Source organism: Anomaloglossus baeobatrachus, chromosome 8 (assembly GCF_048569485.1).
Source record: "Anomaloglossus baeobatrachus isolate aAnoBae1 chromosome 8, aAnoBae1.hap1, whole genome shotgun sequence".
NCBI lineage: Eukaryota > Metazoa > Chordata > Amphibia > Anura > Aromobatidae > Anomaloglossus > Anomaloglossus baeobatrachus.
In genome coordinates, this window is record NC_134360.1 from 101609355 (window position 1) to 101633039 (window position 23685).

Consider the following 23685-nt stretch of genomic DNA (forward strand, 5'->3'; position numbering starts at 1 on the left):
GATGTTGCTTAGTGTGACGTGGCCTTAAGGATTTGTACAACAATGTCCTCAAATGAAACATTCGCCAAAAAAAGGGAAGACTTTCTAATTGGCTCACCAGTAGTCGGTGACACTAGCCTTTACTAACAAATACATGCAAGGGAATCTCTCACCATGTTTTTTGCGACCCCATCTGAGAGCAGCATAATGTAAAGACGGAGACCCTGATTCTAGAGATCTCTCACTGGGCTGCTTGCTGCTCTGATAACAGCAATGTTTTCTCAAGCTGCAGATCTAGCAGATATTTGAATGTGGAGCTCCATAATCCCACCCACACCACGGATTGTCAGTCTCGACAGAAAGCTGCCAAACAGTGGAGGGGGTGGGGCTATACAGACCTCACGAATATGCTGAGACCTGTTAGAACGCCAAGTAGTCCTTTAATGATAATTGATTTAACAGTGATTTTATCAGAACTATACTAAGGAGCTCAGTAAGTGAAACATCGCTGGAACCAGGATCTCTCTCTCTACATTATTCTGCTCTCAGATTAGGTGGCAAAAACCTGGTGACACATTCCCTTTAATAGGAACCTGTGAGGTCTCCTACACCTTCCAACCCAGCAGCATTGATACCTGCACATCCAAATTCCGTACCTTACCAGCCCTTTATAACGCTATTCATTAATCTGAATGTTTTACAAAAACAACTTTTAAACCACACTGTTCCCATGATTATTAGAGCCGTGACTAGTCAAAGGGGAGTTGTTTCTCAGACTAGTCTATCCTCTTTTGATGTTATCAAGCCCCTGTGAATGTGATAACGATTTCCACGAGCTGACGCCACCAGGCCGTAGAAATCTTGCACATGCGCGCCAGGGCTGTGGAGTCGGTAAGCCAAACCTTCGACTCCGACTCCGACTCCTCAAATTCTCTTGCACCGACTCCGACTCCGGCTCCGACTCCTACATATATTGCTTAGTTAGGTGAAAAATTTATTGTAGTACATGAATATGTGTATGTGAACATCAGACATTTAATAATTTTTATGATACGATAATCAAGATATTTGGATAGAACATAAAATATATTTATTGGAATACAACTTTAGAACACAAAAAACTGTAATAAATTGTAAATATGTAATACACTATGTAATATACAGTAGATTACATATATATCTTGTGTGTGTATATACACTGTGTGTGTGTATATATATATATATATATATATATATATATATATATATATATATATATAACACATATTTACAATTTATTAGTTTTTTGTGTTCTAAAGTTGTATTCCAATAAATATTTTATGTTCTATCCAAATATCTTGATTATTGTATCATAAAAACAATTAAATGTCTGATGTTCACATTGTACTACAATAAATTTTTTCACTTAAATATAAGCATTATACTAAATGTTATTATTTAGTAAAATATTCAGCACATTCTGCATTGCACTCCTGTCCCCAATTTATTATATATTTTAGGAGTCGGAGTCGGTGCATTTTATACCGACTCCGACTCCGACTCCACCAAAATGAGCTCCGACTCCGACTCCACGACTCCGACTCCACAGCCCTGATGCGCGCGGCTCATTTTGGCCATGTCAGTGCGCGTTTGAAGGTGTACACTTCCCGGCTTCATTAGACGCACGGCCAGAAGCTCAGACCCCGTGAACCGTCATATGAACTTCCGGTCATGCTTTATACAGGGCTGGGTCCACGGGGAATTTGGGCATACAGGTATGAATGCTGCTGGATTGGAGGTTATAGAGGACCTGACAAGTTTCCTTTAAAGCATATAAAGTTAGGGTAAGTTCACACAGTGCGTTTTTCGCGGCGTTTTTCAGGTGTGTTTTTGGCCTCAAAACTGCTTGACTTTGCTTCCCCAGCAAAGTCTATGAGTTTTCATTTTTGCTGTCCGCACACAACTTTTTTTTAAGCTGCGTTTATGAGCTTAAAAAAAAAAAATGGACATGTCAATTCTTTCCTGCGTTTTTCCCCCACACAATGCATTGGAAAAACGCAGCAAAACGCAGAGATCAAAAACGCAGCCAAAAACGCACCAAATCGCAGTAAAAAACGCATGCGTTTTTTGCCGCGTGTGCGTTTTTAGCGGCCAAAAACGCAGCGCAAAAAAAAAAACAGCGTGTGCACATAGCCTTACAGATGCACACACCATCTGCAGATAACATGGACCACCACTGAGCACAGTTTTAGGCATCACAGACCATTTTAACCGGATAGCAGCCAGAACATGAACAGTTCGGGTCACATGACCGCAGGAACGTGCGCTGTCCATCAGATGCTGGAGTCTGGACTATAAGACATTATGATAGTTGATACAAAGAAGGAAAGAGCTCAAAGATCCAAACTGAAGTGATACACAGGAGGCTCAGTGATGTTTTGGGGCTGCTTTTTTTTTGCATCTGGCACATAAGGTCTTGGGTTCTCCAACAGGATAATGACCCAAGGTTATTATCTTGGTGGAGGACCCATCATCTGCAACTCACACCAAACTTTCTGACAATGGGCAGCACATTTTGCTCCAAAATGCCTTGGTAGTCTTGAGATTTCATACTACACAGATTCAAGACCTTCTGTGCCAGATGTAACAGAGCAGCCCCAAAACATCGCTGAGCCGCCTCTATGTATCCCATCAATTTGGATCTTTGAGCTCTTTCCTCCTCTGTATCGACTAGGAGCACCAACCACGGTCCCCATTATCCTCAGCCTTCTGTGGGAACCTTGCTGGAGGCGACTCCCAGTTTACAAGACAGGCGGCACACAGTCAATGGAGTGTGATCCTGTCTTTTCCATGCATTGACACTACCTCTACAAGGTAAGTGAATTAATCTTCCTCAGCTCACTGCCTATGCCTACAATTGACTATGCTTAGAAGAATGCAGCACCCTTCCCATCAGGAGACACCATATCCATGCCTGCCAGATTTACTATAAAGTTACTTTCCAAACACATCTGCTGGCAATCCTCCCCGGCCGTCAGCACAGCAATAGGACTGTCACCAGGGCTGACTCCTGCTCGGCTGTAAATGTCAGGCATGAGGCACTGCTGGACCGGATATCTCAAGACAGTCCACCGCTTTGGGATCTAAACTTTCTAGGGGCCGATAGTAATCAATCATGATCCACCAAACAGGTGACGTGATTTGTGATCATGGCTGACTGTCCCCAGTGATGTACCTGGCACTATCGTAAAATGGGACTCCTCCAACAACTCACTTACCACACTCGGCCCAAGTCAAGTTCTACAAGATAGCTCAACCTACACAAGTGTCAGAACTAAAAGTCTCTATTATAACTTATGTGGTCAATAAAAAAGGGGAAGCATCACCCTCGACACTCTACGCAGAGATATGTCTAATCTGTGTCCCCCGGATGACACCCGCAGCCATGACACCCCCAGTCTTCAACCCCCCCACCAGAACGCCAGCCATGTGGTCAGCATTCCACCAGGTGTCATACTGGCCCCCTCCCCCCCACAGATGCGCGGGCATCACCTGCGGCCGGCGCGCGGGCGTCACCTGCGGCCGGCGGCGCCTGCGGCCGACCCACAGACGCGAGGGGGTAGCCCCAAGTTACAAGAACATGATCTGAGAGCAGTCCCCCCCCATGAAGAGCGCACAGTGTAGCATGATGTGCTGTAACACTCACCTGGACCATCGCTGGAAGACAGGGCAGGGGAGGAGAGCTTGGGCTTCTTGGCTGATGGTGGCCCTGGATCCACCAGATTTTCGGCCATGTCTGCAGAGTCCGGTTGTGCTCCCGGCTGAGCTACTCGCCTGCTAACAACGGGGACTGAATGTGTGAGGGGTCGGCGTACGCTACTACTGGGGACGGGGCCTAGAGGATGCTGACAGCGCGCAGGACGGGGCTTACAGGCTGCTGACAGCGCGCAGGACGGCCGGCTCGGCCCCACACGGGGCTCCTGATGCTGAGCGCAGCCGCTCCTGGGCCCTCTGCACTGACCTCATCCTACACAAAGACGCTCTAGGCTCCGGGCTGATCACAGGCGCACAAAGGGACGGGTCGGGGCGCGGGGGGGAGCTCACGGCCACACGGAGGCGCACACCCGGGACTCGGCCCTGTGGGAGGGCGGCATCGCTGCACCACTGCTCACCGCGGGGACGGCGCTTACATCGCAGGGCTCCGGCACAGGGACAATTTAGGAGTGCGCCCGCGGCCAGGCCCCGTTCTGCTCCGGACCGTCCTCAGCCCCCTCCCTGCCGCACACCAGGCTCCAGCCGAGGCGGAAACCTGGGCCGCAGCCGCTATCGGGGGGACTAGGCGGGCCACACGGCTGGATGCCGCCGCGGCTCTCTAGGGATCTAAGGGGCAGCGGAATCCTAGCTCGCCATGCACTGCAAGCGGGACGGAGCTCGAACTCAGGCACGGCGGCTCTAGTGCAGATGGCGAGGAAACACCCGTGATCGCTCGGTCTTCCCGGGACTCCTGGAATCTTCTGCTCTCATCCAATTCTCCGTCCCTCACACACAAACAAAATGGCGGCTGTTGTTTCTTCACTCCGCTCTGGGAAGCTTCGGCAGCAGCCGCCGGAAACGACGCAACACGATAGTAAGGAAGAGACACGCCTCCGGTGGGAGGAGTCACACATGGTGGGAAGGACTTCACACAGCGACAGCTCATTGGCTGCCTGACACAATGAAGCCCCAGAACTCAAAGCGCTCTGAGGGGCACGTGACGGCGATCAGGCCGTCTCATTGGTCAAATCACTGCGGAGCCTTCGCTGTGTCACAGCTAGGTCCGTGGTTCTTAAAGGAGAGGTGGAAGATACGGCCCTATTTTTTTTTCTCTCTCCTCTCTCTCTCTCCTTCCCCCTTCCCTTTCCTTCTTTTTCTCTTTCCTCCTTCCGCCATATGATTCGGCTGAAAATAATATTTTGATGAATTAATGTGTAAATATGAAAGATATGAACAGTTGTGGAGTCTTCTTTCCAGCTCCAACGGGAGAGCAGCACAGACTGGCCGCAGCGAAGGGCAGCAGTGTGGGGAGTGATGGGGAGAAATCAATCCCGTGAGGTCACAGCCCCTGGGTCTTGTTCACCCGAGCCCCTGATAGTGGGAGGCTCCCCGTACACAGCAGGAAGGGACTAGTAATGGAGGGATACAGAGGTATCGGCATCACAGGCGGGGATACGGGGGAGAGCACAGATCCCATGTAATCCATGCATGGTGTACGCACACTGCTCCATAAGTGGAAATAATATACACATCACATATCAGGCGTATGTGCCTGTGCCCACAGTGCCCAGTATATGGGAAGGCTATATATATATATCTATATATATATATATATATATAGATATATATATATATATATATATATATATTAGGTCCCATATAATCGGTGTACAATGTACACACAGTGGTCAATATGTGGGAATATACACAGATCCCATATAATCAGGTGTATTCTGTACCCACATTGCCCATTATGTGGAAAGGAGCACTGGACATACGCAGATAATGGTGAATATACACAGATCCCATATAATCAAGTGTATAAAGTACACAAACTGTCTGTTATGGGTAAAGGATCACAAAGTTTACACAAATAATGAGAAATATACATGAATCCGATATAATCAGGTGCATTCTGTAACCACAGTGCCTATTATGTGGAAAGGAGCACAAAATATACACAAATCCCATATTATCAGGTGTATAGTGTCCTCACAGTGCTCGTTATATGGGAATATACACAGGTAATGAGGAATATACACAGATCCCATATAATTAGGTGTATAATAAACCCACCATGCCTGTTATGTGAAAATGAACACAGGATATACCCAAATAATGAGGAATGTATACACGTTATGGGAAGGACAACAGATTCCATATAGTTAGGTGTATACTGTACCAACAGTGCACATTATATGAGGAGCACAAAATATACACCGATAATTAGGAATATATACAAACCTCATATAATCAGATGCATTCTGTACCCACAGTGCCTTTTTTGTGGAAAGGAGCACAAAATATACACATATCCCATATAATCAGGTATATAATGTACCCACAGTGCCCGTTATATGGAAAAAGCATGAAACATACACAGATTCCATATATTTATGTGTATACTGTACCCACAGTGCCCATTATATGGGAAGGAGCACAAAATATACACAGATAATGAGTATACACAGAATTCATATAATCAGGTGTATTCTGTACCCAAAGTGCCTGTTATGTGGGAAGGAGCACTGGATATTTACAGATAATGGGATGTATACATAAATCCCACATAATCAAGTGTATAATGTACCTACAGTGCCTGTTATGTGGGAAAGAGCATGCAATACATACAGATAATGAGGAATATACAGAGATCCCATATAATAAGATGTATTCTTTCCCCCAGTACCCATTTTGTTGGAAAGAGCAAGGAATATACACAGATAATGAGGAATATACACAGATCCCATATAATCACGTATATAGTGTACCCACAGTGCCCGTTCTGTGGAAATATACATAGATAAGGAGTATACACATATCCAATATAATGTGGTGTATACTGTACCCACAGTTTCTATTATAAAGGAAGGAGCACTGAATATACACAGATAATGAGGAATATAAACAGGTAAAGAGGTGTATACACAGATCTCATATAACCAGTGCCGTTATGTGGGAAGGAACATGCAATATATAGAGATAATGAGGAATATACACAGATCCCATATAATGAGGTATACAGTATACTGTACCAACAGTGCCTGTTATGTGGGAAAGAGCACGGAATATACACAGATAATGTGGTCAACAAAGAGGGGGGGAGCCAGCACTGCCTGAGAATGACATGAAAAAAAATGTTTTTAGTGTAAATTCACAATTATTTCAACTGTACTATAATGCAAATTGAGATTTTTAGCAAATGATTGATCAATAATTTGAGTATATTTAATTTTATTTTTTCGGACACCATTTTTCAAGCAGTGCTGGCATCCCCCCCTTTTGACAGATAATGAGGTGTATACTCAGATCTCATATAATGAGGGTTATACTTTTCCCACAGTGCCCATTATGTAGGAAAGGCAAGGTATATGCACAGAAAATGAGGAATATGCACAGATCAATATAAACGGTGTATACCGTGCCTACAGTGCTCGATATGTGGAAATATTTACAGATAATGAGGAATATACACAGATCCCATATAAGTGGTGTATACTGTTCTCATAGTACTCAATCTTTGGAAATATACTCATATAATGGGGAATATACACAGATAATGAGAGATATACATACAGTAGATCCCATATGATCAGGTGTATACTATACCCACAGTGCCATTATGTAGAAATATACACAGATAATGAGGAATACACACACACACACACACACAGCCTATATAATCAGTGTATAGTGTACAAACAATGCCCATTACAATAGGTAATGAGGAATATCCACAGCTCCTATATAACAGGTGTATACTGTACCTGTTACATTGGAAAGAGCATGGGATATACACAGATAATGAGGAATTTACACAGATCCCATTTGATGATGTGTATATTGTACCCACAGCGCCTGTTATGTGGGAAGGAACACGGGTTATATATACAGATAATGAGGAAAATAAACAGATCTCACATAATCATGTATTCTGTACGCACAGTGCCTGTTGTGTGGGAAGGAGCATGGGGAATATACAGATAATGAGGAATATACAGAGACCCTTTATACCCAGGTGTATACTGTATCCACAGTGCCTATTATTTGGAAAGCAGTATGAAATATACACAGATCATTCATAAACACAGATCCCATATAGTCAAGTGTATTCTATACTTACATCTCCCAATATGTGGAAATGATCATGAAAGATACACAGGTGGAATATACACAGATCCCATATAATCAGGTGTTTTCTGTACCCACAGTTTCCTTTATGTGAAAAGCACAAAATATACACAGTTAATGAGGTATATACTGTATATATCCCATCTAATCAGGTGTATTCTGTGAGCACATTGCTAGATGTGTGAAGAAGCACAAAATATACACAGTTACTATATAAATCAAGTGTATTCTGTCCCCATAGTATCTGCTGTGTGGGAATGAGCATGAATTATATACAGATAATAAAGAGTATATACAGATCCGATATTATCAGGTGTATTCTGTACCCACAGTGCTTGTTATGTGGGAAGAAGCACAGAATAAGCACATATAATGGGGAATATACACAGATCCCATATAATTAGGTGCATACTGTACTGACAGTGCTTGTTATATGGGAAAGAGTATGAAATATACACAGATCCCATAAAATCAGGTGCATACTGTACCCACTTTGTCCGATATGATGGAAGGAGCATGGAATATACACAGATAATGAGGAATATACACAGACCCTGTATAATCAAGTGTAGTTTTTACCCTCAGTGCCTGTTATGTGGGAAAGAGCACAGGATATACATAGATAATTAGGAATATACACAGATGCCATATAATCCGGGGTATAGTGTATAAACAGTGCCCGTTATGTGAGAAGGAGCACGGAATATACACAGATGCCGTATAATCAGGTGTATTCTGTATCCACAGTGCCCGTTATGTGGGAAGGAGCACAATATTACACAGATAACGAAGAATAGACACAGAAAATTAAGAATATACACAGATTCCATAAAATCAGGTGTATACTGTATCCAAAGTGCATATTATTTGGGAAGGAGCACGAAATATACACAGATAATCATTCATATACACAATTCCCATATAAGTGTATTCTATACTCACATCTCTCATTATGTGGAAAAGAGCATGAAATATACACAGAAAATATATATACACAGATCCCCATATAATCAGGTGTACTCTGTAAGCACAGTTTTCTTTATGTGGGAAGAAGCACGAAATATACACAGTTATTGAGATATATACACATATCCCATCTAATCAGGTATATTCTGTAAGCACATTTCTAGATACAGTATGTGTGAAGGAGCACGAAGTATACACAGTTACCATATAAATGAGGTGTATTGTGTACCCATAGTTCCTGTTATGTGGGAAGGAGCACAAAATATACAAAGATAATGATTAAAGTAAACCTATCCCATATAATCAGGTATATAGTGTACCCACAATGACTGTTATATGGGAAGGAGCAAAGAATATACACAGATTCCATATAATGAGTTGTATACTCTACCCACAGCGCCTGTTATGTAGGGGAGGAGCACAGGTTATACTCAGATAATGAGAGATATACACAGATCCCATATAATAAGGTGTATACTGTGACATCACAGTGCTTCTTATATGGGAAGGAGCATGAATTATACACAGATCCCATATCATCAGGTGTATTCTGTACCCACAGTGCCTGTTATGTGGGAAGGAGCACAAATTATACTCAGATAATGAGGAATATGCACAGATCTCATATAATCAGGTGTATATTGTACCCACAGTGCCGTTATGTGGGACGGAGCATGGGCTATGCACAGATAATGACCAATATGCACACAACCCATATAATCTAGTGCATACTGTACAAACAGTGCCTATGGAAATGAGCATGGGCTATACACAGATAATGAGGAATATACACAAATCCCATGTAACCAGTTGTCTACTGTACCACAGTTCTTGTTATTTGGGAAAGAGCAAGGAATATACACAGATAATGAGGAATATACACAGAGAATGAGGATTATACACAGATCCCATATAATGAGGTGTATATTGTACCCACAGTGCCTGTTATGTGAGAAGCATAGAAAATCCAGAGATAATGAGGAATATAGGCAGATTCCATATAATCAGGACTATAAAGTACCCATAGTGTCTGTTATGTGGGAAAGAGCACGGAATATACACAGATAATGAGAAATATATACAGATCCCATATAATCAGGTGTATTCTGTACCCACACTGCCTGTTATGTGGTAAGGAACACGAAATATGCACAGGTAATGAAGAATATATACAGATCTTATATTATTAGGTGTATTCTGTACCCACAGTTCCTGTTATGTGGGAAAGCAAATTAAATTTATACAGATAATGATGAAAATTAACAGAGAAAGAGGAATATAGACAGATCCCATGTAATGAGGTGTATTCTGTATGCATAGTGCCTGTTCTATGGGAAGGTGCAGGAAATATACAAAGATAGTGAGGAATATGCATATATTCCATATAATTGGGTGTATACTGTACCCATAGTGCCTGTTATGTGGGAAGTAGCTGTTATGCTAGGTACGAGAAAGTACCAAGCGAACAGTGAAAAGGAAGGAAAGAGAAACCCTGTAGCTAGGGAAGGGGGAGATAGGGACCCCTGACTGAGCCTACTGCTGAGCCCTGGGTTCCCTCACCGCCCTAGATAGGTTCTGCACATATGTGCACTCCTTATACCTTACCCTTGGCTGACCCTTTATCGGGGCCCTAGGTAAGGAGGTAAGGAGCGGATGGGATGAGCTCTTCGTCAACCCCAATAGGCACTAAAGGACACACAGGAATAACAATCAAGGTAAAACAACAAACAACTTATTTCTAGACAACTCAGTAAGAAGTTCAGTAAAGAGCAGCAACGATCCTACTGATAAATGCAAGCCACCTGCTTGCATCCAGAGCTTGTGAAGTAACTGAATATCACCAGCACAAGTCCAGGGAAAATGAAAGTATTGAATCCCAAGGGGAAATACAGATGATTAGCAGCTGAAGGGAAGAGGAGCTTAGCTGGATCCTAAAGGGAAAAGGATGGATACTGAGCAGAGGAGATACCTAGTACACTGAATACTGATAGCAGGAATAATAGAAGATCAGGAAGCATTTTATGCAGCCAAACTGTCATGGATATGACACGTTAACTATGAGTAGGGGCACCTAGACTGGCCCTCAGACTAGGGACTATAAACTGTCCCTTATTCCAGAGGAATGCTAGATGGCGGCGAGGTCTGGACTGCCAGCGTAACCCTAACTCCTGAGTAGTCCTGGTCTAACACCCCTGGGGAGGGCTGGGACAGCAGTAAAGAATCCCAAAAATACACACAGACGGGAGAACCAAGACTTAAATTCACTGCAAGCACACACAGGGGAAAAGACAATATGTGCTCTGGGAGAAATAAAGTACAGGGAGGAAATAAAGAAGGATATTTCCACCGTACATCAAATAGCATACATCAGTTCACCCACACTGGATCACTACTCATAAAGACCAGTATCACTGGAGCAAAGCTAGAGCTATATTCGGCATGTGAGGCTAAGTTCCACCATTTTTTATATGGTGTAGGCAACTGTGATAGAATACCAGCAACCTGTGACCCCAGCAGCAATTTATCAGCCAGCAGGAATTAACTTGTGCTAAACCGATGACCAGAGAACACTCTGGCTTAATTGTTTAATTGACACACGACTCCTGCTGAGCAACTAAGAAGCATCAGGTTGTCTGCCAGGCTCTGCAATGTGAACAGAGTCTGAAGATGCCATGACACCTAGTGAGTGAGGGAGAGAACACTGCATGACATAAACGCCGTGACCTTCTATTGCCAGACACTACAGGACTGTCTGTCACCCGTGACACACCCATGGCAGTAGCACGGAATATACACATATAATGAGGAATATACACAGATCCCATATAATAGGTGTATACTGTGCCCTTTATGTAGGAAGGAGCATGGGATATACACAGATATTGAGGAATATACACAGATCCCACATAATCAGGTATATTATGTACACACAGTGCTCGATATGTAGGAAGGAGGATGAAATATACACAGATCACATATAAATCAGGTTTATTCTGTATCCACAGTTCCTATTATATGGGAAGGAGCATTAAATATACACAGATAATAAGGTGTATATACAGATCCGATATAATCAGGTGTATTCTGTACCCACAGTTTCTGTTATGTGGGAAAGAGCACAAAACACACAGAGCACACACAGAGCTAATGATTAATGTACACCGATCCCATATAATCAAGTGTATAGTGTACCCGCAGTGCCTTTTCTATGGAAATGCGCAAGGAATACACGCAGATATTGAGGAATGTACACAAATTACATATAATGAGTTGTATACTCTACCTATACTCTACCCACAGCGCCTGTTTGTGGAGGAGGAGCACAGAATATACTCAGATAATGAGAGATATACACAGATCCCATATAATCAGGTGTATCCTGTGTCCTGACAGCGCCTGTTATACGGTAAGGAGCATGAATTATACACAGATTCCATATAATCAGGTGTATTCTGTACCCACAGTGCTCGTTATGTGGGATGGAGCATGGGCTATACAAAGATAATGAGGAATATACACACAACCAATATAATCAGGTATATACTGTACCAACAGTGCCTGATATATGGAAAGGAGCATGGTATATACATAGATTCACAGTACGTGGTATAATGGAAAGAGCATAAAATATACACAGATAATAAGCAGTATATACAGATCTCATATAATCAGGTGTATTCTGTAGCCACAGTCCCCGTTATGTGGGAATGAACATGAAATATACACAGATAATGAGGAATATACACAGAGAATGAGGAATATACACAGATCCCATATAATGAGGTGTATATTGTACCCACAATGCCTGTTATGTGGGAAGGAGCACAGAATAATCAGAGATAATGAGGAATATACATACAATAGATCCCATATGATCAGGTGTATACTGTACTGACAGTGCCTGTTATATTGGAAGGAGCATGAAATATACACAGATCTCATATAATAAGCTGCATACTGTACCCACATTGCCCGCTATGATGGAAGGAGCATGGCATATACACAGATAATGAGGAATATACACAGATCCCATATAATCAGGTGTATAATGTACCCAGAGTGGTGACCGTTATGTGGGAAGGAGCACAATATATACTCCGATAATGAGGAATATACACAGATCCCATATAATCAGGTGAGTTCTGTACCTACAGTATCCGTTATGTGGAAAGGAACACGGGATATACAAACATAATGAGGAATATACATGAATCTCATATAAACAGGTGTTGTCTGTGCCCACAATGCTTGGTATTTGGGAAGGAGCAGGGAATATATTCAGCTAATGAGTAGAGATGGGTGAACCTGCAGATATTTGGGTTTTGTGTGTCCAACTGGATTTAAAAGAAAAAATCCAGTGTGGGACCAGACTTGAACACAAACATCTGCCTGAACTCTGATCCCCATATAAGTATATGGGCCCCAAACATTGTGCTTTAAAATGGTGGTAGAAAGGGCTGATGGGATTGGAGCAGGACCGTTATGCTTACTGTGTATCCCACGTGGCTGTAACACTACTTCTGGGTTTGTTCATTAACCCTCATATATTCAAAGTTTCATCCTATCACCTGCCCGAGGGATAGGCTGTGTCCGTTCACCTGCCCGAGGGATAGGCTGTGCCCGTTCACCTGCCCGGGGGACAGATGGCGCCCATTCACCTTCCCGGGGGATTGACGGCGCCCGATCACCTTCTCGGGGAACAGACGGCGTCCGATCACCTGCCTGGGGGGCAGACTGAGCCTGATCATCTGCCCGGGGATTGACGACGCCCGATCACCTGCCTCACGGACTGACGGCGCCCGATCACCTGCCCTTCGGACAGATGTCGCCCAATCAGCTGCCCAGGGGACAGCCGGTGCCAAGGGACAGACGGCACCCGATCACCTGCTTGGGGACAAACGACGCCCGATCACCTGCCCGGTAGACACACGGTGCCCGAGTTCCTGCCCCTCAGACAGATGGCGCTCAATTACCTGCCCTTGGGGAACAGACGGTGCCCAATTACCTGCCCCTCGTACAGACTAAGCCCGATCACCTGCTCTCCGGACAGACAGCGCTCGATCACCTTCCCTGTGGAACAAACAGCACCCGATCACCTGCCCTTAGGACAGGCAGCACCTGATCACCTGCCCGGGGGACAGATGTGACGCCCCTGGACTATCAGGTCATCACAGTGTACTGCACAAACTGCCCTTCCGTGCGGTATCCGAGTCCCTCATAGTTCTAGGTTCCCATCTTACAATGTTGCCTCCAACAGCAAATCAAATCCTAGATACACACTGCACCACACCCACCAGGCACACCAGTGGACGGCTTGAGCGGAATAGAGTTGCCCACCTGGGGGGTTAGGGAGGGGAGGTGAGGAGTGTAGTGAGTAGTATTTGTTAGTGAGAGGAGTGGAGTGAAGTTAAGTACCCCTCGAGCTCTGAGGAGCTCAGAGGAGGTTGGGAGTAGTGGCTCCCAGGACAAGCTGTCTAGGTTGCAGACGGTGGACTGGACCTAGAAGGGTTGGACCCCCGGTCGCAGGGGATTGCAGCTAGGTGCCTGGACCTGTTAAGGAGGACGGTCAGCAGCCTGGCGCTGTCACTGGTCCGGGATCGAAGGCACGGCGGGGTACACGGACCCTAGGTCGGGGAGAAGCTTCAGGCAACCCGGCAATTAACCTAAAGAGAATGGAGCCTTTATGATCTGTTCCCACCCACTCCAGAATCGGGGCACTAGCGCAACGAGGGGTATAGGGCCTTCCATACAAGCAGCCCAAGAAAATCCCAAGCGTGAGCCATGAGAGCAGGCTCCCACACTTAGCCACAGTGGGGAGTGGGGCCCGGCAAGTTTCAGACTACTGGGCCACTACGTTGAAGTTAAACTTTGTGCCAGGAGACAGGTCACGGATCACCAGGCAACACTGTAGGGGACAGGACCCGGACGAGCTCCCCTCTGAGAGACAATGGCAGTCAGAGACTTGGTGTACCCGGTTGTCAGCGTCTGCTTAATGACTGAGTGACCCCTGCATCCCACGGCTTCCCACCGAGTTCCGGGGTCTCCTTCCGAGTCCGAGTGCCGCAGTACCGTGATCTGGTGAGGCGCTTTGACCCAAATAGAGGTGGGGGTTCATAATGGAAGCGAGCCTCACAGATGAGGTGTTTGTCTCCCGGAGAGATGTAAAGGAGCAACGTCTGAGGGGACATCCGGGCTGTAATCCTGAACCGGGAGAGGTGGTGTCTTATACCCGGCATTGTGGAGAGCGGGGCTGGTATGCCCTAGATGTGAAGAGGCTCGTCATGGTTAATGAGCAAGTCATGCCAGCTTCTGTCGTGGATTATAAGCACTAAAGTTAAAAATGTTAGAAAAATCTGTGTTTTCTTTTGTTATTTTTCACAGTTTTTTTTTTTTTTTTTTAAGCAAAGATAATATTGTTTATAGGCAAAAATGATTATTACCGGGTTTAATCAACTGAATACCTCATCTGATTATGAAGTTACATAATGTTTGCACCAGGTGCATGGACCCCGGTTCTTTTATATATTTTAATAGTAAAAATGGACCATGGCTGCGGGACTGGTTGCGGCCAGCACAGACTTGTGCTCAATATAAATAGAAGAAAGAAGGAACATCCAAGCTCTTCAGGCGAGGAAAACCATGGTCTTTATTTTAGCATGCAGATAACGGATGACATGACCAGCACAAGTGCTGTGCTGGTCATGTCATCCGTTGTCTGCATGCTAAAATAAAGACCATGGCTTTCCTCGCCTGAAGAGCTGGATGTTCCTTCTTTCTTCTATTTGCAATATCGGGCTGTGGCAGTGCCTGTCCGTGCTCCAGGGAGAGGCCAGGAGTGAGCGTGTACACGGTGAGCTGATATACATAAATTGGACTCAATGTAAATAGTTGCACCTCCTGTGCCTAACAGAGTCGTCTTTTCAACACCCGGGACCTTGACCTGGTCACGGACGCCCAAGTAGGAATGCAGCGGGTCAGGTTGTTTGGGTGGCGGGTTGATGGGATCTGGGACGTTGGGACTGGACTGTCGCAGGAAAAGGCTGCAACAGAGCAGGTTGAGCCTCTGCTACTAACATAACCGGTAGCGTTCCATAGTTAAAAGGTGAACTCTAAAGGGGGCTTTACACGCTGTGATATCGTAAATGATATATCGTCGGGATCACGTCGGTAGTGACGCACATCTGGCGGAGTTACCGACATCGCAGCGTGTAACACAAATGAGCGACGATCAACGAGCACAAAAACGTGAAAAATCGTGGCTCGTTGACACATCGCTCATTTCCTTAATATCGTTGCTGCAGCAAGTACGATATTGTTGTTTCGCTCCTGTGGCACCACACATCGCTATGTGTGACACCGCAGGAACGACGAACATCTCCTTACCTGCCTCCACTGGCAATGCGGAAGGAAGGAGGTGGGCGGGATGTTACATCACGCTCATCTCCGCACCTCCGCCTCTATTGGCCGGCCGCTTAGTGACGTCGCGGTGACGTGGCTGTGATGCCGAACGCACCTCTCCCTTGAGGGAGGGATTGTGCGGCGGTCACAGCGACGTTGCTGCACAGGTATGTGCGTGTGACGCTACCGTAGCGATAATGTTCGCAGCGATCACCACATATTGTGCCACTGACGGGGGCGGGTGCTATCGTACGCGACATTGCTAGCAATCGCTAGCAATGTTGCAACGTGTAAAGCACCCTTAAGAGTTTAAAGTAACGTTTAAGTCATGTGCCTCCCTAATGTGGGATGTGAATTTGTAAATAAAAATGTTATTCTTTTTGTTCCCAGTTGCAAAAATAAACCTCTGGATGTCCTGTAGCTCGGGGACGAGCTACGTTTAACCAAGGGGGAATGTGACGCCCCTGGACTATCAGGTCATCACAGGGTACTGCACAAACTGCCCTTCCGTGCGGTATCCGAGTCCCTCATGGTTCTGGGCGGTTCAATCCGCTGCAGGGGCGGCACACAGACAACACCCGATCATCTGTCTCCCAGTTAGACATAGCGCCCAATCACCTACCCGGTGGACACACGGCACCCAATCACCTGCCCAGTAGACACACTGCGCCCGATCTCCTGCCCCTTGGACAGGCGACGCCCGATCACCTGCCCCTCAGACAGACAACGCCCAATCACCTGCCCCTCACACAGACAGCGCCTGATCACCTGCCCCACTGACAGACGGTGCCCGATCACCTGCCCCTCGGACAGACGGCGCCCGATCACCTGCCCCTCGGACAGACGGCGCCCGATTACCTGCCCCTCGGGCCAACGGCGCCCGATCACTTGTCCCTTGTACAGACGGTGCAGAATCACCTGCTCAGAGGACACACGACGCCCGTTCACCTGCCCAGGGGACAGACGGCGCCCTATCACCTGCCCGGGGGACAGACGGTGCTCATTCACCTGCCCTTGGGACAGACGGCACCCGATCACTTGCCCGGCAGACAGACGGCGCCCGATCACCTGCTCGGGGGAGAGATGGCACCCGATCACCTGTCCGGGGGAGAGACAGCACCCGATCACCTGCCCAGGGGAGAGACAGCACCCGATCACCTGCCCTCTAGACGGACAGTGCTCGGTCACCTGCCCTCTAGACAGATAGCGCCCGATTACCTGCGCGGGGGACAGACTGCTCCTGATCACCTGCTCGGGAGACAAACATCGCCCAACGCCCGATTACCTGCCCGGGAGACAGATGGCGCCCGATGACCTGCCCAGAAGACACATGGTGCCCAAATACCTGCCTTGTGATGCACCCTATCACCTAGCCCCTGTACAGACGGCGCTAAATCACCTGCTTTGGTGAACAGACGGCGCTTGGGGAACAGACGGCGCCCGATCACCTGTTCTGGGGATCAGGCGGCACCCAATCACCTGCCCCCCAGACAGATGGCACCCGATCGATCATCTGCCCTGCAGACACACATTGTCCGATCACCTGCCCCGTGGACAGACGGTGACCGATCACCTGCCCCGCGGACAGACGGCACCCGATCACCTACCCCTCGGACAGACGGCGCCCGATCACCTGCCCCTCAGACAGATGGTGCCCGATCACTTGTCCCTCCCACAGACGGCGCCCAATCACCTTCTCGGAGGACAGACGATGCTCGAGCTCGATCACCTGCCCGGGGGACAAACGGCGCCCGATCACTTGACCGAGGGACAGACGGTGCCCAATCACCTGCTCAGGGGACAGACGGCGCCCAACGTACGATCACCTGTCCGGGGGACTGACAGCACCTTATCACCTGCCCGGGGGACTGACGGCACCCGATCATCTGCCCCACAGACTGACGGCGCCCGATCACCAGCCCCTTGGACAGATGCCGCCCAATCACCTGTCCGAAGGATAGCTGGTGCCAGGGGACAGATGGCACCCGATCACCTGCCTGGGGGACAGACGGCGCCCAATCACCTGCTTGGGGACAAATGACGCCCGATCACCTGCCCGGTAGACACACGGTGCCCGAGTTCCTGCCCCTCGGACAGATGGTTCTCAATTACCTGCCCTGGGGAACAGACGGCACATAATTACCTGCCCCTCGTACAGACTGTGCCCAATCACCTGCTCCCCGGACAGATAGCGCTCAATCACCTTCCCTGGGGAACAGACAGCACCTGATCACCTCCCCCTAGGACATACGGGGCCCGATCACCTGCCCTTAGGACATACGGCGCCCAACAGTTGACTCTCGATCTCCTGCCCAGGGGACAGACATCGCCCGATTACCTGCCCGGGAGACAGATGGCGCCAGAACACCTGACCGAGGGACAGACGGTGCCCGAGTTCCTGGCCCTTGGAAAGATGGCGTTCAATTACCTGCCCTGGGGAACAGACAGCGCTCAATTACCTGCCCCTCGCACAGACTACGCCCGATCACCTGCTTCCCGGACAGACGGCTCTCAATCACCTTCCATGGGGATCAGATGGCACCCGATCACCTGCCCCTAGGACAGGCGGCGCCTGATCACCTTCCCGGGGGACAGACATCGCCCGATCACCAGTCTCCCAGGCTGACGTCGCCTGATCGATGTCGTCTTCCAGTTAGACGGCGCCCAATCACCTACCCGGTGGACACATGGCACCCGATCACCTGCCCAGTAGACACACTGCGCCCGATCTCCTGCCCCTTGGACAGACGGCGCCTGATCACCTACCCGGGGGACAGACATCGCCCAATCACCTGCCCACGGACAGAAAGTGACTGATGACCTGCCTGGGCGACAGATGTGCCCGATCACCTACCCGGGGACACATGGCGCTCGATCACCTGCCAAGTGGACACACTGCACCCAATCACCTACCCCCTGGACAGACGGCGCTCAATCACCTGCCCTGGGAAACAGACGGCGCCGATCACCTGTACCATGGACTGACGGCGCCCGATCACCTGCCCTGAGGACAGACGGCGCCAGGGGACAAACGGCGCCCGATAACCTGCTTGGGGGACAGACGATACCCGATCACCTGCCTGGTGGACAGACGGCGCCTGATCACCTGCCCAGTAGACACATGGCGCCCAATCAAGTGCCCGGTAGACAAACTGCGCCTGATTTCCTGCCCCTCTGACAGATGGCGCGCAATCACTTGCCTTGGGGAACAGACAGCGCCCAATTACCTGAAACTTCTAGAGAGGGCATCTGCTTTAATATTCTTGGTGCCCGGTAGAAAAGAGACCACAAAATCGAAATGCGTAAAAATAGAGCCCACCTGGCCTGCCTAGGATTCAGTCTCTTGGCAGATTCAAAGTAGGTCACATTCTTATGATCAGTGAGCACCACAATTTGATGTCTAGCCCCCTCCAACCAATGTCTCCATTCTTCAAAAGCCCACTTTATAGCCAATAATTCCCGATCACCCACATCATAGTTTCGTTCAGATGGAGAAAATTTCCGAGAGAAGAAGGCACAAGGCTTCAGTTTGGAAGTTGTAGGATCTCTTTGAGACAAAACAGCTCCTGCTCCAATCTCTGAGGCATCTATCTCTACTTGAAACGGAAGAGAAACATCAGGTTGCTGCAGGACTGGGGCAGAAGAGAACCTCTTTTTAAGCTCCTGGAAGGCCATAATGGCCTCTGGGGTCCAATTCTCAACACCAGCTCCCTTTTTGGTCAAATCCATCAAAGACTTAACAATACTAGAGAAATCGCCTAGAAATTCGCAAAACACAAAAATTTCTGAAGGGATTTCAAAGAAGTAGGCTAAACCCAGTTATAAATGGCCTGAACCTTGACCGGATCCATTTCAATAGAAGACGGGGGAAAAAATTAACCCCAAAAAGGAATTTTTTTGTACGCCAAAGAGACATTTTGACCCCTTAAGTACAATGCATTGTTCTTAAGAACCTGAAAAACAGTCCGAACTTTCTCAACATGAGAGTCCCAATCATCAGAAAAAAAACAAAATATCATCCAAATAGACAATCAGAAATTTACCAATTAGTTCCCACAAAATATCATTCATGAATGACTGGAAGACGGAGGGGGCATTAGTGAGCCCAAAAGGCATCACAAGATACTCAAATTGCCGCTCAGGGGTATTAAAAGCCGTCTTCCATTCATCACCCTCCTTAATTCGAATGAGATTGTACGCCCGCTTAAGATCAACCTTAGTAAACCATTTAGCCCCCTTAACTCTGGAAAACAGCTCTGACATCAGGGGCAAAGGATACTGATATGATATTTAAAAGTGATTATATTAAGGAGGCGATAGTCAATACAAGGTCTCAATGACCTATCCTTCTTGGACACAAAGAAAAAAACAGCACCCAGGGGTGAAGATGACTGTCTAATATGACCTTTTTCCAATGACTCCTTAATATAAGTTCGCATAGCATGTTGTTCGGGCACAGACAAATTGAAAATCTGTCCCTTAGGAAATTTGGAACCTGGCACTAATTCAATGGCACAATCACACTCCCTAATGGGAGGCAAGGAATCAGATCCAGTCTCATTAAACACATCAAGGAAGTCTGACAAATATTCAGGTACATCATGTTTCATGAGCAGAAATAGACAACACAGAAAGATCATTATGACACATTGACAACCCCAACTAACCACAGACAATGATTTCCAATCTAGAACTGGATTATGGGTCTGCAGCCAAGGGAATCCCAGTACCAAAATATCATGCAAGTTGTGTAGTACTAAAAATTTTCAATTTTCCTGATGAGCTGGTGCAACCATCATAGTCACCTGGGTCCAAAATTGGGGTTTATTCTCAGCTAAGGGAGTAGCATCAATGCTCCTTAAAGGAATATGAGTTTGCAAAGGTACCATGGGAAAGACACATCTTTTAGCAAACCCAAAATCCATTAAGTTCAGGACGGCCCCTGAATCAAGAAAAGCCATAGCAGAAAACGAGGATAATGAGGAAATAAAGAGACTAACAAAAGAAATTTAGGTTTCACAGTACCCACAGTAAATGAACGAGCAAATCTCTTTTCTCGTTTAGGGCAGACAGAGATAGTGTGAGAAGCGTCTCAACAATAGAAAGACAACTTGTTTCTCCGTCTAAAACCCTGCCGCTCAGTTTTAGAGAGAACCCTATCACACTGTATAGGCTCTGAAGACTGTTCTGCAAGCAATAGATCTGCACGCATCGTTTTGCACTCGCGTAAACGTCTATCAATCTGAATGGCTAAGATCATAGAGGCATCGAGACCCAAAGGGATAGGAAATCCCACCATAACATCTTTCACAGTATCCGCAAGACCCTTCGAAAAAAGTGCTGCAAGAGCATCATCATTTCATTTAGTAAGGACCGCCCACTTTCTGAATCTCTGGCAAAAAATTTCAGTGGAATCCTGACCCTGGACCAATGCCAACAAGGCCTTCTCAGCTTGATCCACAACATTAGGTTCATCATACAACAATCTCAGGGCCTGAAAAAAGGAATCCACATCAGCAAGAATTGGATAACCAGGTAACAAGGAAAAGGCCCAGTCCTGAGGGTCACCGCGCAACAAGGAGATGACAATCCTAACCTGCTGCACGGGACTCCCTGAGGACTTAGATCTTAAGGCAAAAAATAATTTACAATTATTTTTAAAGTTCAGGAATTTAGACCTATCCCCCGAAAACAATTCAGGAATGGGAATTTCAGGTTCTACAACACGAGTCTGTCTAGGATAAGTCGATATACCCTGAACCTCAGATGCTCAACACGATCAGACAACTGGTTAATATCCATACCAGCAAAAGATCTTCCACAGAACCCAAAGAATAAGAGGAAAAACATACAGAATAAAAAAAAATACCTTTTTTTTTGTGTGGCCGGTGATACTGTTATGAACTGGTAACCGTGGACAATCACAAAAATCCCATTAATCAGGATTAGTTGGAAACTAAGCCGACCGCAATCCCCTATCTATCGGACAACACTAGAAGTAGCAGTGGGATGTTCCTAACACACCTAGACACCTCGTCACTGCCTGAGAAACTTGTTACACCTCAAAGATAGGAAAGAGGAATCCTAACTTGCCTCGGAGCAGTCCCCAAAGAAATAGCAAGCCCCCAACATGTAACGACGGTGATGTAAGAAAACACAATACACAGATAGAAAATATGGATTAGCAAAGGTGATGCCCGACTTACTAGATACAATAGGACAGGACAGATAACTGATTGCAAAAAACTCTGCAAAAAAAATACCAAACTCCTGATAGAAAAAAAATCCTAAGCTCACATGATCTTCCCCCACTATATCAGGTACTCTTGTGCCAGACACTTAAAACAGAACTGCAGATATAATGGGAAAAAACAAAATCACTGAACAAATAATATTCTAAAGTGAAAATAATCCAAACATGAACAGGGAGCAAGCTCCCTTTCTTGCTGGAGGAACTGCCCTGCTCACAAAAGCAGAGAGACAGATCCTCACATACAAGAAGCAGAGAGACAGATCCTCACATACAAGAAACCAAACACAGAACAAAATGGAATAAGCAGAAACACCCTTAAGTGCAATTCGAGCAATAATGCACAGATACTAGCAAACTTATATGGAGTAGATTCGGGCACAGAATAAATGGGAGAAACTGAAGGGAAAACTCCCAGCCATCTTGAGAAGCAGCAGGAAACATACATCACCAGCGGCCGCCAGGCAGAAACTGCTCTCCTAAATACACTAGGCTGATCTGCAATAGGACTTCCTGGATTCTTAAATAATTCCAACACCGGTTTGAGTCACAGATTCAGACTCAGCTTCATTACCATTCCTGGTCACCAGAGGGAGCTCCACACCAGCACCCGCTCAGATAACATTCACAACAGTACCCCCCTTTGAGGAAGAGTCACTGAACCCTCACCAGAGCCACTGGGTCTGTCAGGATGGGCATGATGAAAGGCACAAAGCAATCTGTCAGCATGAATGTGAGAAGCAAAAACCCAAGAATTGTCCTTCTGACCATAACCCTTCCACTTAACAAGGTACTGAAGCTTTCGTCTATTAAGGCGGGAATCCAAAATTTTCTCTACTTCATACTCTAGATCCCCGTCTACCAACACAGGATCAGGAGGCGCCGCCGTGGGAACTGCTGTTTCCACATGTATCTTCAACAAAGACTTATGAAAAACATTGTGAATTTTTAAAAGACTCAGGAAGAGCCAAACGAAAAGATACAGGATTAATAATCTCCGAAACCTTATAAGGCCCAATAAATCTTGGCTTAAATTTAGGAGAAGAAACTCTCATAGGAATATTTTTGGAGGACAACCAAACCATGTCCCCCACTTTAAACCAGAGACCAACAGTCCTACTCCGGTTGGCAAACCTTTGGGCATTCTCCTGGGACTGAACATGCCCCGCAGGAAACCTGGGATGAAACCCAAAATTGCAGAAAAACTGAGACATCAAAGTAACAGAGCT

The 23685-nt window shown here is 46.5% G+C and overlaps 1 protein-coding gene across 4 annotated transcripts in view; it reads right to left on the bottom strand.

The window, feature by feature from the left end:
- The window catches only part of EP300 (EP300 lysine acetyltransferase), a 508128-nt gene extending 503555 nt beyond the window's left edge, over positions 1 to 4573 (bottom strand). For all 4 annotated transcript variants that reach the window (XM_075321927.1, XM_075321925.1, XM_075321926.1 and 1 more), the window contains exon 1: positions 3665 to 4573. In XM_075321927.1, the coding sequence (XP_075178042.1) occupies positions 3665 to 3752 (88 nt within the window). In that variant the 5' untranslated portion in view covers positions 3753 to 4573. The remainder of the gene's footprint in view (positions 1 to 3664) is intronic.
- Between the last annotated feature and the right edge of the window lie 19112 nt (positions 4574 to 23685).